This window comes from Amphiura filiformis, chromosome 12 (assembly GCF_039555335.1).
Source record: "Amphiura filiformis chromosome 12, Afil_fr2py, whole genome shotgun sequence".
Classification (NCBI taxonomy): Eukaryota; Metazoa; Echinodermata; class Ophiuroidea; order Amphilepidida; family Amphiuridae; genus Amphiura; species Amphiura filiformis.
The window spans coordinates 24,131,906-24,145,240 of NC_092639.1; the positions used below are offsets into that span (position 1 = coordinate 24,131,906).

At 33.8% G+C, this 13,335-nt stretch overlaps 1 protein-coding gene across 1 annotated transcript in view; it reads right to left on the bottom strand.

Moving 5' to 3' along the window:
• The window catches only part of LOC140166718 (uncharacterized), a 341,892-nt gene that overhangs the window by 135,500 nt on the left and 193,057 nt on the right, over nt 1-13,335 (bottom strand). The window contains exon 2 of the mRNA XM_072190217.1: nt 7,896-8,237. Coding sequence (XP_072046318.1) covers nt 7,896-8,237 — 342 coding nt within the window. The remainder of the gene's footprint in view (nt 1-7,895; nt 8,238-13,335) is intronic.

Sequence of the window (13,335 nt, forward strand, 5' to 3'; positions counted from 1 at the left end):
TTGCACTTTAACATTCTGAAGATAAATGTGACAACAACACCACAGTGACAATGCCAATAGATTCAATGGTAAATAAGTGATCACCATTCCTCTCTCTCACAAGCAACATTTTTGTTGGTAACTAGGTGTGTTGGCGGTTGAATTCTGTTCCATTTTCAAATGACAAGCAACACAAGCACAACATTCCATCTTGCCAGGCTCATTGTCGACAGAAGTGCCCTTCCACTACACACAAAGAAATAAATCATTAAAACTCATCTCTTGAGATACTCAGATTCTTATATAATGAATCTAGTTTTACAAGCTAACAAACCCCTTCTAACTCAAGAGAAATCAAGACTCATATCTCAACAACTCCTACTTTGAAGCCTATGGATTCAAAGAACGTCAGAGATAAAGCAAGCTACACAGGAAACCCAGATTGAATGCGTTTTTGAATACAGCTATCAGTAGCCAGCTAACAGCCCTTGTCGCCTATTTAACTCCAATATCAGTGCCGATAATGCAAAGATAACAGCGCTTCAATCGGAACTGACATATCAAGTTTATTTCATCAATTTTATGCTAGCCTTAAGGCCTCCTTCAATTTGCCCTAGATTTTTCACTTTGTCTTACCCCACCTTTCTGTTCCACATTGTTTAGCTACTTGATAACTTCTACAACACGCTATAGTGCTCACTCGTAAATTAATAAAATAAACAACTACAAATTTAATGCACTGAACGCATTTTAAAGATCTGTTCAATCAACCACTCTCCATTATTCATGTCAAGATTGACAAATCTAAGCTAATGTATACCTGCAAATTATTGTCTTATTGCAACATATACTACTTAATTCCAATGGCAAAATATTAATATATTCATTGCAAAATGTTTAGAATAAAGAAACTTTATCGCATATGAAAATTTCATAATATGCATCTTGTATATAGTTTGCAATTTCTTTTTAGATTTTGTGTATACTTATGTTTCATAATGTTAATAAATGGCTGGATAGATTGACATACTTGTATAAAAGGCTTCCTGTTGTTTAAAAGTGTTGTGTTTTATTATGAGTAAAAAATTTTGCATTGACTTGCATGTATTTAAGCCTCCTTTCCTTCCTCTATACACTTTCTTGGAGTGTATATATATTCTCTTATTAATAGTGGTGAATTAAAATGCTTTATAATGTTAATGATTAACCCACTTTGCCAAAAAAAAACCAATCCATTATATTCATTTCTTCATTTAGGCAAACAAAATTTTCCTCCAAACCCTTTCTAAAAATAACAGGGAGGATGGGGTGCTGTCCCTGCATAATGTCCATAAAAAGTGTACCAACATAGTTCCTGTTGCAACATACTCATTCTAAATGACAGGTCTATATATAATCTGATCAGACTGTCGGTCTGCCCATCAATAGAGCATGCTCATTTCAATTCATCCCCCTATATTAGCCTTCACTCCCATCCTACAGCTATTAGCCTTTACCCCTATCAGCCCCTAGTCCTAAAACCAATCTTCCTATTGCTTGACACCGAAAGTGCATAGAGTACATAGTCCCTATATACACAATTCAATGTCAATGAACAACACATGGAGTGTAGGAGAGTGTAATATCCTTTAGTGATAGGCCTAATTGATTGGACTACTTCAGCAATAATTGAATTGCTGAGTATTTAATTTGACAACTTTATAAAGCAGAAGCAAGAGAAACAAAATATTCCTCTGCACTGTGTACTCAATTGTCAAGTTTCTCTTCTTTCTAATTACTGAGAAAACATCCAGTGAGATATCACATGTTTTTTGTATGGAACGGAGAGAGATATAATTTGACAACTTTCTAACCTGCCGGGGACTGTGGTTTAATTTTGCACAAGATCTAAAACCTTGCAAAAGGTTACTGTTTGTGACACTTTGTGAATTTCTTGTTTCAAAGCCTTCAAATGTCTCAAAATGCAGATATCATACCATTATTTATGCCAGTAACACTAAATGATATGCTATTTAAGGTGGTTATGGAGGCATTATGAAAGTGCTCTAAGCATGTTTAAAATAGTTTAATTGAGTAGAGCAAAGCACACTTATCAATATACCTTTTGTTTGAAGCAGATCGGACATACGGTTTTCAAAATATGTCAATTTATATTTTCTTTATGTCTTATTGTTTTTATCAATAATCAATAAAGTTAATGAGCTAAAATGACTGACGAAGCTCATTAACATATAATTTTTGCCAATATTTTGCTAAAAATCCATGCATATATGTTCAGGGTACTTTTATTTTACATACTTGAAACTTGGTCAAAGTGTTCCTAATATGTTCTAATGTATTATATAGTGAAGCCGCCCCCTAATTTGCATATTTGCATAATTAATTAGCATTTATGCAAATTAGCTCGTTAATTATGCAAATATGCAAATTAGAGGCGAGCCCGGAGTACGTCGTACATTAAAAAATAAAAGAAACACTTTGACCAAGTGTCAAGGCAACAGTATGCAAAATAAAAGTACCTGAACATTTATGCATTGATTTTAGCAAAATATTACAAAATTACATATTAATGAGCCTTTCCAGTCTTTTTTAGCTCATTAACTATATTGATTATTGACAAAAACAATAGGATACAAAGAACATATAAATTGATGTATTTTGAAAACTGTATGTCCGATCTGCTCCAAACAAAAGGCATATTGATCAGTTAGTCAATTAGTCTGTTTAAAACATGCTCAAAGCATTTTCTAATTTCTAGAAAATGCATCCAAAACCACATTAATTATTGAAAAAAATAACTTGCAGTGAAAATAGCATGTTGGAACACATCTTACCTTCAACTTATCCAGATTATGTTGTATGTAATATTCAGTAGTCAACCAAGAAATAGCTTTGAGAATTGCAAGCAAACTATGTGTAATATCAGCACAGCAGCACAAGCAGCAGACCTACTTTCATTTTTCAGTTAATATTTTCCTGAATCTCTTCATTGGGGTCGTCAAGAGGGAGGGAATTAGAACAAACTCTATTGATCAAATGGGGAGGTGTTGAACAAAAACAAACCCTGCAGACTAGTATGTCTCGATGATACCGATGCAATAGTCTATGTGCCACAGTATACAACTGTGCGGTGAACACAGGAAGGGGGTTAAAAGGGGGTAAAGGAAACTACGCACACTCACACAGTGCACACAGGAACACTAATACGATTATAATTATGAAATCAGGAAAAATGGGAGTGAATGAATTGACATTTATCTCATATTGCAGGTGCCAATAACCCTATCAATATGGACTTAATAGCAAAAGAAAAGAAAAGAAAACTATGTCAACTAGTTCTCAAAAATAATGTAAAACATGGATAACGATTGTTGATCTGAGGTTACAGAAAGAAAGAAGTAGGCCGAGTCCATGCTTGATGGATAGCTCTATGAATTTAGCAATTGTGTTGATCATATTCTCTATGTGTGAAAACTAAATTAATTTAATTCTCAGTAGTGTCATTTGCTTTCATTTACCCATTAATGTGTTGAATTTGTATATTAAAGGTATAAGGTTAACATGATGAATTTGTATATTTAAGGTATATGGTCTGATTTTACCACATTAAACTACCTTATATGGAAGTCCACTACACAAACATTTTTATGCTAGGGTTTGAGCTAAAAAACGCCAGTGATTTGGTCATCAATACCAATATCAGCTGTAGATAGCTATACCTTATCAATACCAATATCAGCAGTAGATAGTTACTTCATCAATACCAATATCAGCAGTAGATAGCTATACCTTATCAGCAGTAGATAGCTATACCTTATCAACACCAATATCAGCAGTAGATAGGTATACCTTATTATACCAATATCAGCAGTAGACAGCTCTACCATATCAATACCAATATCAGCAGCAGCTAGTAATTTCAGTAATATAAAGCACCAGAAGTAGATAACTACTTCATATGTACAAATACCAAAAGCATACCTATAGTTTGTTTGGTGAAAAAAATGTGACTCATAACATTGTGTATTGATATAGAATGGCGTGCACAGTTATGTGCACCACTAATGCTAGTTGCACATTGCGTAAATTGTGACTGTGCTTATATGAATTTACGGGAGCGTAAGTTTGGACTTTATTGACTCGCTCAATGACAAAAAACTAATACTTTTGCCAATTATAAGCCGAGCAAACTAGCTACCTCATTTTTACCAACCGACGAATCGAGCTTAGTGAGTTCACATACAAAAGGCAGATTACAGCCTCAAAGAGCAACTTGGGCCATAGACCCTGATGGGGCTAAGAAGGTATACTTACACATATAAGATTTAAATACCCATCTCATGAATAACAAAATATATCAGTGTGTATTGATGTTTGTACCATAGGTTGGTAAAACACACTCCTTCCTGTCATAATGGCATTGGTGTTTACAGTAAACACAGAGGTGCATCGGTTAAATGCCAGACTTGCACGGCTATCAATAAACTTAAACGGCAAAATGTTTTAATCATACGCCCTGCACTACTTCTTGAAAAAATAATTATTTCTCAGCAATATGGAAAATTTCAAAAGACATGGTTTAGTTCCTATCTGAGTTGGGAGATTGATTTACTATGGCATAATAAAGACCATCTGCAGTATTTTACCCTTCTGGTGACATACCTGCCCCTATGCCCCTTCAATTAGGACAGTCAGGTTACATCAATGGTGAATACTCTGATCTGAAAATCTCTGCATACTGTATGGTGTGTGGGAAATAAAGAGGACATTCACTTGTTCTCATCTTGCAAACATGGACATAAAAACCAACCATGGATAGTCCATGACCTCTTTATCACATGCAAATATGGACTAGAAATGCTATAAAATGCATTTGAGCCATATGTCCCCTACTGTATAATCATTTGCATCACATCAGATCAACTTTGGTTGACAACTTGACATTCAAATATCTATTCTAACCATTATACTGTCTACTGAAGATAGCAACTACAGTTGAACTATATCCAAAGACAGGAAGTACATAAACGTTATAAGATCAACTTTGGTTGACTTCAAATATCTCTTATAACCATTATAACTGTCTACTGAAGATAGCAACCTCAGTTTTACTATCTACTAAAGATAGAAAGTACACAAACCTTATGAGATCAACTTTGGCTGACTTCAAATATCTCTTATAACCATTATAATTGTCTATTGAAGATAGCAACCTCAGTTTTACTATCTACTAAAGATAGAAAGTACACAAACCTTATGAGATCAACTTTGGCTGACTTCAAATATCTCTTATAACCATTATAACTGTCTACTGAAGATAGCAACCTCAGTTTTACTATCTACTAAAGATAGGAACTACACAAATCTTATAAGATCAACTTTGGATAACATTTAATAATCTTTTCTTCTATTATACTGTCTACAGAAGATAGCAACTTCACAAATAAATAGAAAGAACACAAACTATAGTTACATTCAAGCTTCCTCAAACCCTACATTTTATACTGAAGGTATATCATAAAAAAATATGACATAATGGAACTTGTCATAAATGTTGTCAATTCAATTTAGGTTCATATCTAATTCAAAATAGAACAGATACAAATTCTTTCAACAACCACCACCTGATGATCCACATTTACCTCCTATAAATTGCATCAAATTTGCTACAATATCATCCAGGTCCAACGTACTATAATTACACACATTGTTTAGGACATAACATTTTTGTTTATTTTAAAGCATGAACAATACATACAAAATTTATTAACTTTTTTACACGGATGTGAAGTGTTTTAGTTAATTCATAAAATCTAAATTAGGAATTTTGAAAATAGGCTTAATTATTTGATATAATTGGAAATATGTGAAAATTAGTCACACAAAAATTATGACTCTTTTGCACTTTCCTATAATAACATGGCTGTCAAAGGTGGTATGTATTAACTTCAAGTTGCTTCATCAAACAAAATAGGGATTCCTTGTTAATGGCCCAATAAAACAGACATGCTTAAAGACTAGATAAATTTCAACTCATAAATATAGCTGGAAGTGCTTTTCTTTAGCATATTTACACCTGCATCAACATACCAGATATGGGCTTGAAATCAACAGAACATTGTTAGAAGGCACTTAAGCTGCCATATGTTGCCCTTTGTTTAAAGGAGAATTAGTTTTATGCAGAGTCATCAATTTCTGAGGTTCCTTTCTAAATCACGAACTACCAACCAACCAAAGGAGGCGTGTTTGTACTCAATTGAATGAGTACATCTTGAAAATGGTTTTCATCAACATGAGTTGCTCAAAATTTAAATACTTTACTAAATCAAGATCCACTGCCCACTTGTTCCTATTAAACATCCCGTCCTAATAAATGCTACCAAACTTTTTTTCAATGAAAATGTGACCAAAATGCACAAATTTCAAAGCCATATCATGTGAGTACTAGTAGGCTTAAAAATGTCCGATAGTAGAAAGTGAATCACATTTTTGCATAAAAATACACTTATAGATCTACAAGTCTGATAAAGGCAGACTCGGCAGCTATGATACAAAACATGGCACTGACTCTGAGTGTCACCAATAAACTATATACCTGCACTGTGCAAGAATCCATGCCTACCTGCCAATATCAACGCTCAAATTTGTAGCCTCAAATGAATTCACAATAGATTTTGTTCTTGATATTTTCGATAATTTGCACTGAAACTTGTATTATCTCCTGAATTGCGACGTAAACAGAAAACATGTGAATCGAGACTCCTGCCTGTGATCCACAGAGGATAAAATGTGATAGTTTGGTAACGCAAGAGTCTGAATCATATACTGTTACCATGGATTCCTATGATTTGCTTCAAGTCTCCTTCTTCAATCCATTGTAAATGATATGTTCCTTTAATTTCATATCGTTCACATGTTTGCCTTCTATGCATAATTGTTTTCTATTTATAACTTAAATTGGTTAGGTTCACCATTGATACTTTTCAAACAAATCAAACATATTTCTCTGCATACTGGCAACCTTTTTCCTGCACTTGTTTTTCATGTCAGGTGGGATATAAATCCAAATAAAAACACAACCAGATATGTCAATGACAGCAAACACAATAAGCAATATGTAATACACAAAAACAGTAAAGGATGCACTTGAGCAACACACAAGCATTTCATTCCACTTTTAATATTGACAATCTGCAAGCGGTACAAGAGTAAAATGGGTAGATATTCAAGAAAATTTCTCTTCAATTTCTCTTCAAGTGGCAAGGATTTTTTCCTTCTGGGTCTTATCTGTCTTGGCACTTACTGTACTCATTGATTCTATGTCACACTGACCGACATTTGTGTGCGCTAAAAATTGGACATGGAGTCTCTCTGGAGGACTACAGCCAGTTAATAACAAGGTATCAGATTTGTAAAAAGGTGTGGTTTCAGACTTGAGTGAAGCTGATCACTTGGGGCCTTGCTGTTAGTCCTACTGGGAACAGACTACTTTTTTCCCCTTGAAGATTTTAGAACTATAATCAGTTAATAACAAGGCAACAGGTTTTACTCTTAGCACATAATTGGCATTTACTAGTCCTACCAAGAAGGACCTACATTTTCTTTGGGGATTTTGGGACTACATCTAGTAAACCAACAAGACTGTCAAATTTATTTCACATGAGGTGGCCATTGGAAGTAAATCTGTTTTTTCCTTTCAGACAAATATGTGGTTTTTTTAGATTTATTTTAAAATTGCAAAGATGTGCTGATGGATCTAAACTCTTGAGGGGAGGTAAATTACTAAATATGAGAGTCACAATATTCCTTGCTGTTTTTTTTTTTTATTTCTAGAGGATCAACAATGATTCACAGAATAAACTAAATTAGACCAGTTGTAACATTCATTCAACACACGGCAATAATACAAAACTTACCTATAACAATCAGATGTGTGAACGTTCCATTGTCCATATCATTGAAGTTTCCATCTAACACGATAATCTGACATTCATACCAGCCATCATCCTCTGGTCTCACCCCGTCGATCCTCAAGTTAGTCCCTGGTCCTATGGTTATCCTGCCATCGTATTGTTCATCTACATAGGGTGGGTATGGCCCAAAGCCTATGAAGAATGGGTATGGCAGGTCTGTGCGTACCCACTGAAGGAGATAAGGGACGTACCCAGCCCCTTGAGGAGCTGGGGTTGGCATGGTTTGGTTGCAAGGCAGTACCACTGACTCCCCTTTTCTGGAATATATTAATTCGTCATCATCAGCTGCATAAAAAGAAAGGAATAAGAACAAACTTTGTGAATGGTTATTGTAAACAGTACAGAATAAACCTTCCATGTATGTACATTTAACCAATGAATTATGGTGTTTGGTAAAAGTGCTTCAAACCTTATAAAAACCTAACTGATTTACCCCATTGTTTGTCTGTGGGATTTTATTTTCTTCCTTTTTTCAGTTTTGACCACCATACAATATTAATTTTTACAAAGACCTGTGTCCTGCTGGGGTTGTATTGTCCCTGCATGTTTTGAAACAGGCCCAGATAAAAAAAACAAAGAAAATAATGATAAAACCAGCTAGTTTTTATTAATCAATGGCCCAATATTTTTTATATATGTATCAATTGGCTTGTATAGAGCTTTAAACAACCTATATACTGATAAGGAAATTACAATTAAAAGGAAATAACAACATGATAATTGCTTCAGTGTACATGCATATACTAGTATCTTCTCTAACACTCGTATAGCAGGCCTTGCTAAGTTTAAATGGATCAATAAAGTATCATGATGATGAACATACTGGGATATATCATCACGATTACAAATTTTTCCCCGTCTCTCTTAGAATTGCTATTTAAGACTGCAGCCTAAGGAGTCATTGATTTTTCTCGTCGACTACAAGGTAGAAAGAAAATTACATGTTAATCCCAATCAGGGTTTGTGGTTTATGAAATCGAGTATACGGAGGAGGCTTCCTTGGGGTTAAAGTTGGGATTAATTACAATAATGAGTTGGGATTTTCATCAAATTCATCACACATGCGAGGCTTAGATAAAATGAAAATAACCACCATTTCTTTTTTCAATTGATATTTCGCAATCTAAATTTGCACAATTTTTACATGTGTGCTTAAATTAGTCTCTCAAACAGGCCTATTGGTTACTTTTCCCAGAGTAATCATGCTGAACTTTGCAACTGAAGTCCTTCCTGTTAAGCTTTTTATTCCAAAGATGCTGCTGAATATGTATAGATTACAGTACTGTTGACAATGACTTTGAACTGCACTACAGTAATCTAGTAAGATTTTGCTATCTTTGGTAGACAGCAGAATAATTATTTATCATTATCATTGATTACTATCATTTTGTATGCACACAAAATACACATGCTGATATACCTTTATAAACACAGATATCATCTCTGGGTAGAAAAGAACCTCTTATGTAACCCTCCTATCAAATGAGTAAGAGTGGAAATAATTTTTTCCTGCCCAACAACCATATGTAAAATACATACATACACACTCCCACATCGATACAAAACACAAATGATGAACATACAAATACACTTACAAACTTAGATAAACACAAATAACAAACAAAGTCATAAGTGTAAGTGCTGAGTCGCTCAACATCTTCATAATCAACTTTCTGCTGTTTTGCTCAACCAAGAAGACATGAATCACACAAGTACTATTAAATGGTTCTCATCATGAAACAAACTATTTAACTGGGGAGAAATTTGAGAATTACTGTCCTCTTTTACATAATATTCACCCCTATTTTGAAATCCTACATTTGTACTTAGTCATCTATATGTATGTATTCATCTGAATGCAATGTGCAAGTCATTCATTTTTATCAAATACCTGGCTTATCGGTAGCTTACATTCATTTTTCCACACAGTACTCAAGCATAAGCATATGTCTCTCCATGAGTGCTGCATTCACTCAGTGGAATCATCAAATACAATCCCATAATATATTACATGCAATATTCATATAGGAGTTTGGATGTTAACAACTCATTTCACATGATATGATTTTGATTAATTCATGTGCCCTACATGTACAACTGAAGTTTTCAAAACAGGTGTTATCTCAACTGGGTAACTCACATTGTTTATACATGTAGGACATGCTTAATAGAAGGGTGCACTCTCTCAATGAATACAAAATACCAAAATGAAGAACCAACCATCCCAATCCCGCCCCTTTATTTTGTAAGCCCATGTGAGAGGAACAAGACAATACACATACCATAAAGCCTTGTCTACAAACACATAGTGTGTTTTTGATGAAAGCTAAATTGAAACGACACAGCCGTAAGTATGCCAATACAGTATATTGGTCTTACAATAGTACTTGTTTGTATATGCTTGTATCGGTAATTAATTTGCTCAAACTCCATAATATTATAATTTTGTTGATGGATGGCGTCTAGATTAATATAGCTTTAATCAAAAGCACTCTATATGCTTGTAGATGAGGTTTTACGGTATTCCATTCTGGGAACCTTCATTTGAAGTCAACTTGTGCCATCCATCACACATGATGTATATTCTTCTGTCCAAACTTCCTGAAAATGTCAAATTGTGCAATATAAAATCAAGGTTTAAAAAAGATGCTAAAATTATCCTCTTAGACCACATGGTTATATAGTTTTAAATATTGTAATTTAGGTGTTCATGTTTTAAATAGTTGTAATATATATATATTTTCATTGTTAGTTATAAGGTCCCCTTTGGAAATAAGTCGCTGACTTTAAGGGATATCCTTGGCATATTATCGTGTCAATTTTTATGTTTTAATTTGTATTTTATAATAATTATGTTTTTTTTTTTTTTTTTGTGCAATATGTTATTTGACTCTTACGATGATATGCTTAATAAACTCAAATCAAATCAAATCATACATGCCATCTTTCATTTTTCATATTTCCCAGTAGATCACATGAGAAACAGAATCAAGACCTGTACTGTTTGTACTTGTTTGAAAGTAATTCATAAATGTCAAAATGTAATAAATGTCAAAGTATGAGAAATCTTAAATTTTGTCATTTGCAACAAACCGGGGGTCAAAAATATGCAAATGTGAGGTAAGCTTACAGTGGGTTAGAGTGCTCACTGTAGATCATAAAGCTAGGATAACATTTCAATTAATACCTCATCAGATGAATTCAAATTAGTCTACCTCTTCTATTTTGATGGTATTTCATCTCGTTTTATTTCCCGTTTATTTATGTAATCATATCGTCAAGTAATCTTGAAATGACAAATAAGTTTTGAGTTAATGATGTGCAGCTTGTCATTTGGAGCCAAGTGTTCTACTTAACAATCTGTTAGTGTGCATAAGACGATGTCAATAGTTGAGATTCATTTCAAGTCGCGCGTGTACACGGTGAAACAAACCGAAACCCGACAGAGGGAAGCCCGCTTTAGTTTTTGATGGAGGATCACTCAATCGTGCTTCTATTATGAAGCAATTATTGTCATCTAATGTTTCTACAGCAGGGTATTCACCTAAAAGAACAGCCATCTTACCTTTGGTGAGGGCAACACAATTGAACTTTAATGAGCAATAAAAATTCCCTTTAAAAGGCATAGGTTTGATTGCTTAACTGGGAAAGGTCGATTACGATGAAAATTCCACATCTATGTGATATCCATATTAAAGTGGTTTTGAAGACATCTATTGATCTCAGGAAGCAGTTTCTTCACCCAAGAGGATATTATACCTCCTGAGAAACACAATGAGCAACCAACAGTAAAGGGGAAAACTTATTCAAGGCAAATTGTCTGCCTTATTTGTCGTCCATATTAAAGAACAGCTTTCTAATCTAATGTTTTGTTTGGGTTAGTTCACTGGATCTGCCAGGGAAATAAAACCTTTCAAATAAAAGTAACCTTGACAAACTGGGAGCTGACATTAAAGAAATGAGGTGTTTTGCTGTTTGGTGGTGTTTGGGTTAAAAATGAAGATTTACATTCATATTCAGAAGGCATTCACCTTACAGAAGAGGTTTTACATTCATATTCAGAAGCTATTCACCTTATAGAAGAGGCTTTACATTCATAATGAGTGCGAATTCACCTTAAATAACTGGCTTTACATTCATATTAAGAAGGTATTCACCACAAAAGGCTTTATATTCATATTGAGTAAAGCCTTAAAGAAAAGGCTTTACATCCATATTGAGAAGGTATTCATCTTAAAAAGGAGGCTTTATATTCATATTGAGTGGGTAGTCACCTTAAAGAAGAGGCTTTACATCCATATTGAGAAGGTATTCATCTTAAAAAGGAGGCTTTATATTCATATTGAGTGGGTAGTCACCTTAAAGAAGAGGCTTTACATCCATATTGAGAAGCACGGTTGTTTGATATGATCATTTATATATTTTTTAAACAAAACATTATATAATGTTCAATTCTATAGACCTGAATAACCACACTAATAAACTGTATACAAATACATTTTGTAGCAATTTTTGACATAAATTGTCAAATTGTACATCTTTTTCTTTTTCTGCTTTGTTGTGGCAATTTTTATTCTATAAACTGTACATTTGTGTGAAAATTGAGGGCGCTATTTACATGTATATTTAAAATTTGAATTAGGCAAATAATGTGAGTTATACATTGCATTTCATGATAAAAGGTTTTGAAAATTCCCTTGTCATTAATTTGTTAGTCTTTTTGTTGGTGTTCTAATACCATTATACAAGTGTCTCACCCTTGTAAAGATGCAAACAAGATTTCAGATAAATAGTGCCATCATTGTTCAACTTTTCTTAAAAATGACTTGGTTTTACATGCCACCAAACAACCATGGAAGGTATTCACCTTAAAAAGGAGGCTTAACATTCATATTGAGTGGATAGTCACCTTAAAGAAGAGGCTTTACATCCATATTGAGAAGGTATTCACCTTAAAAAGGAGGCTTTACATTCATATTGAGTGGGTAGGCACCTTGAAGAAGAAGTTTTACATTTCAGATAAATGTCATGCTTGCACAGAAAACATCAATACCTGAGATCATCTTAAAAGAGTTTCACATTACCAACCTGAAGAAGAATCCAATTAAGGGACACAAAATTTCAACAAAAATATTTGCCATTGTTGCATAAAGAAAGTTAATTTTGAAACCAATCTGTATGTTTTTGCCATAAAACACCCCCAGAACCAAATAGGCTACTTGTCATGTTTTTGTGTGTATCCTTTGAACAAACTCAACATATTGAACAACTTATTTACTTCTGTTTCTGAAATTTTGTTTTACTTGATTAATTTAGTTTTTAAGTTTTCTTCATCTTACTTCACTTTAACCTAAAATGCAACTCAACTTACCTACAAAGGCCT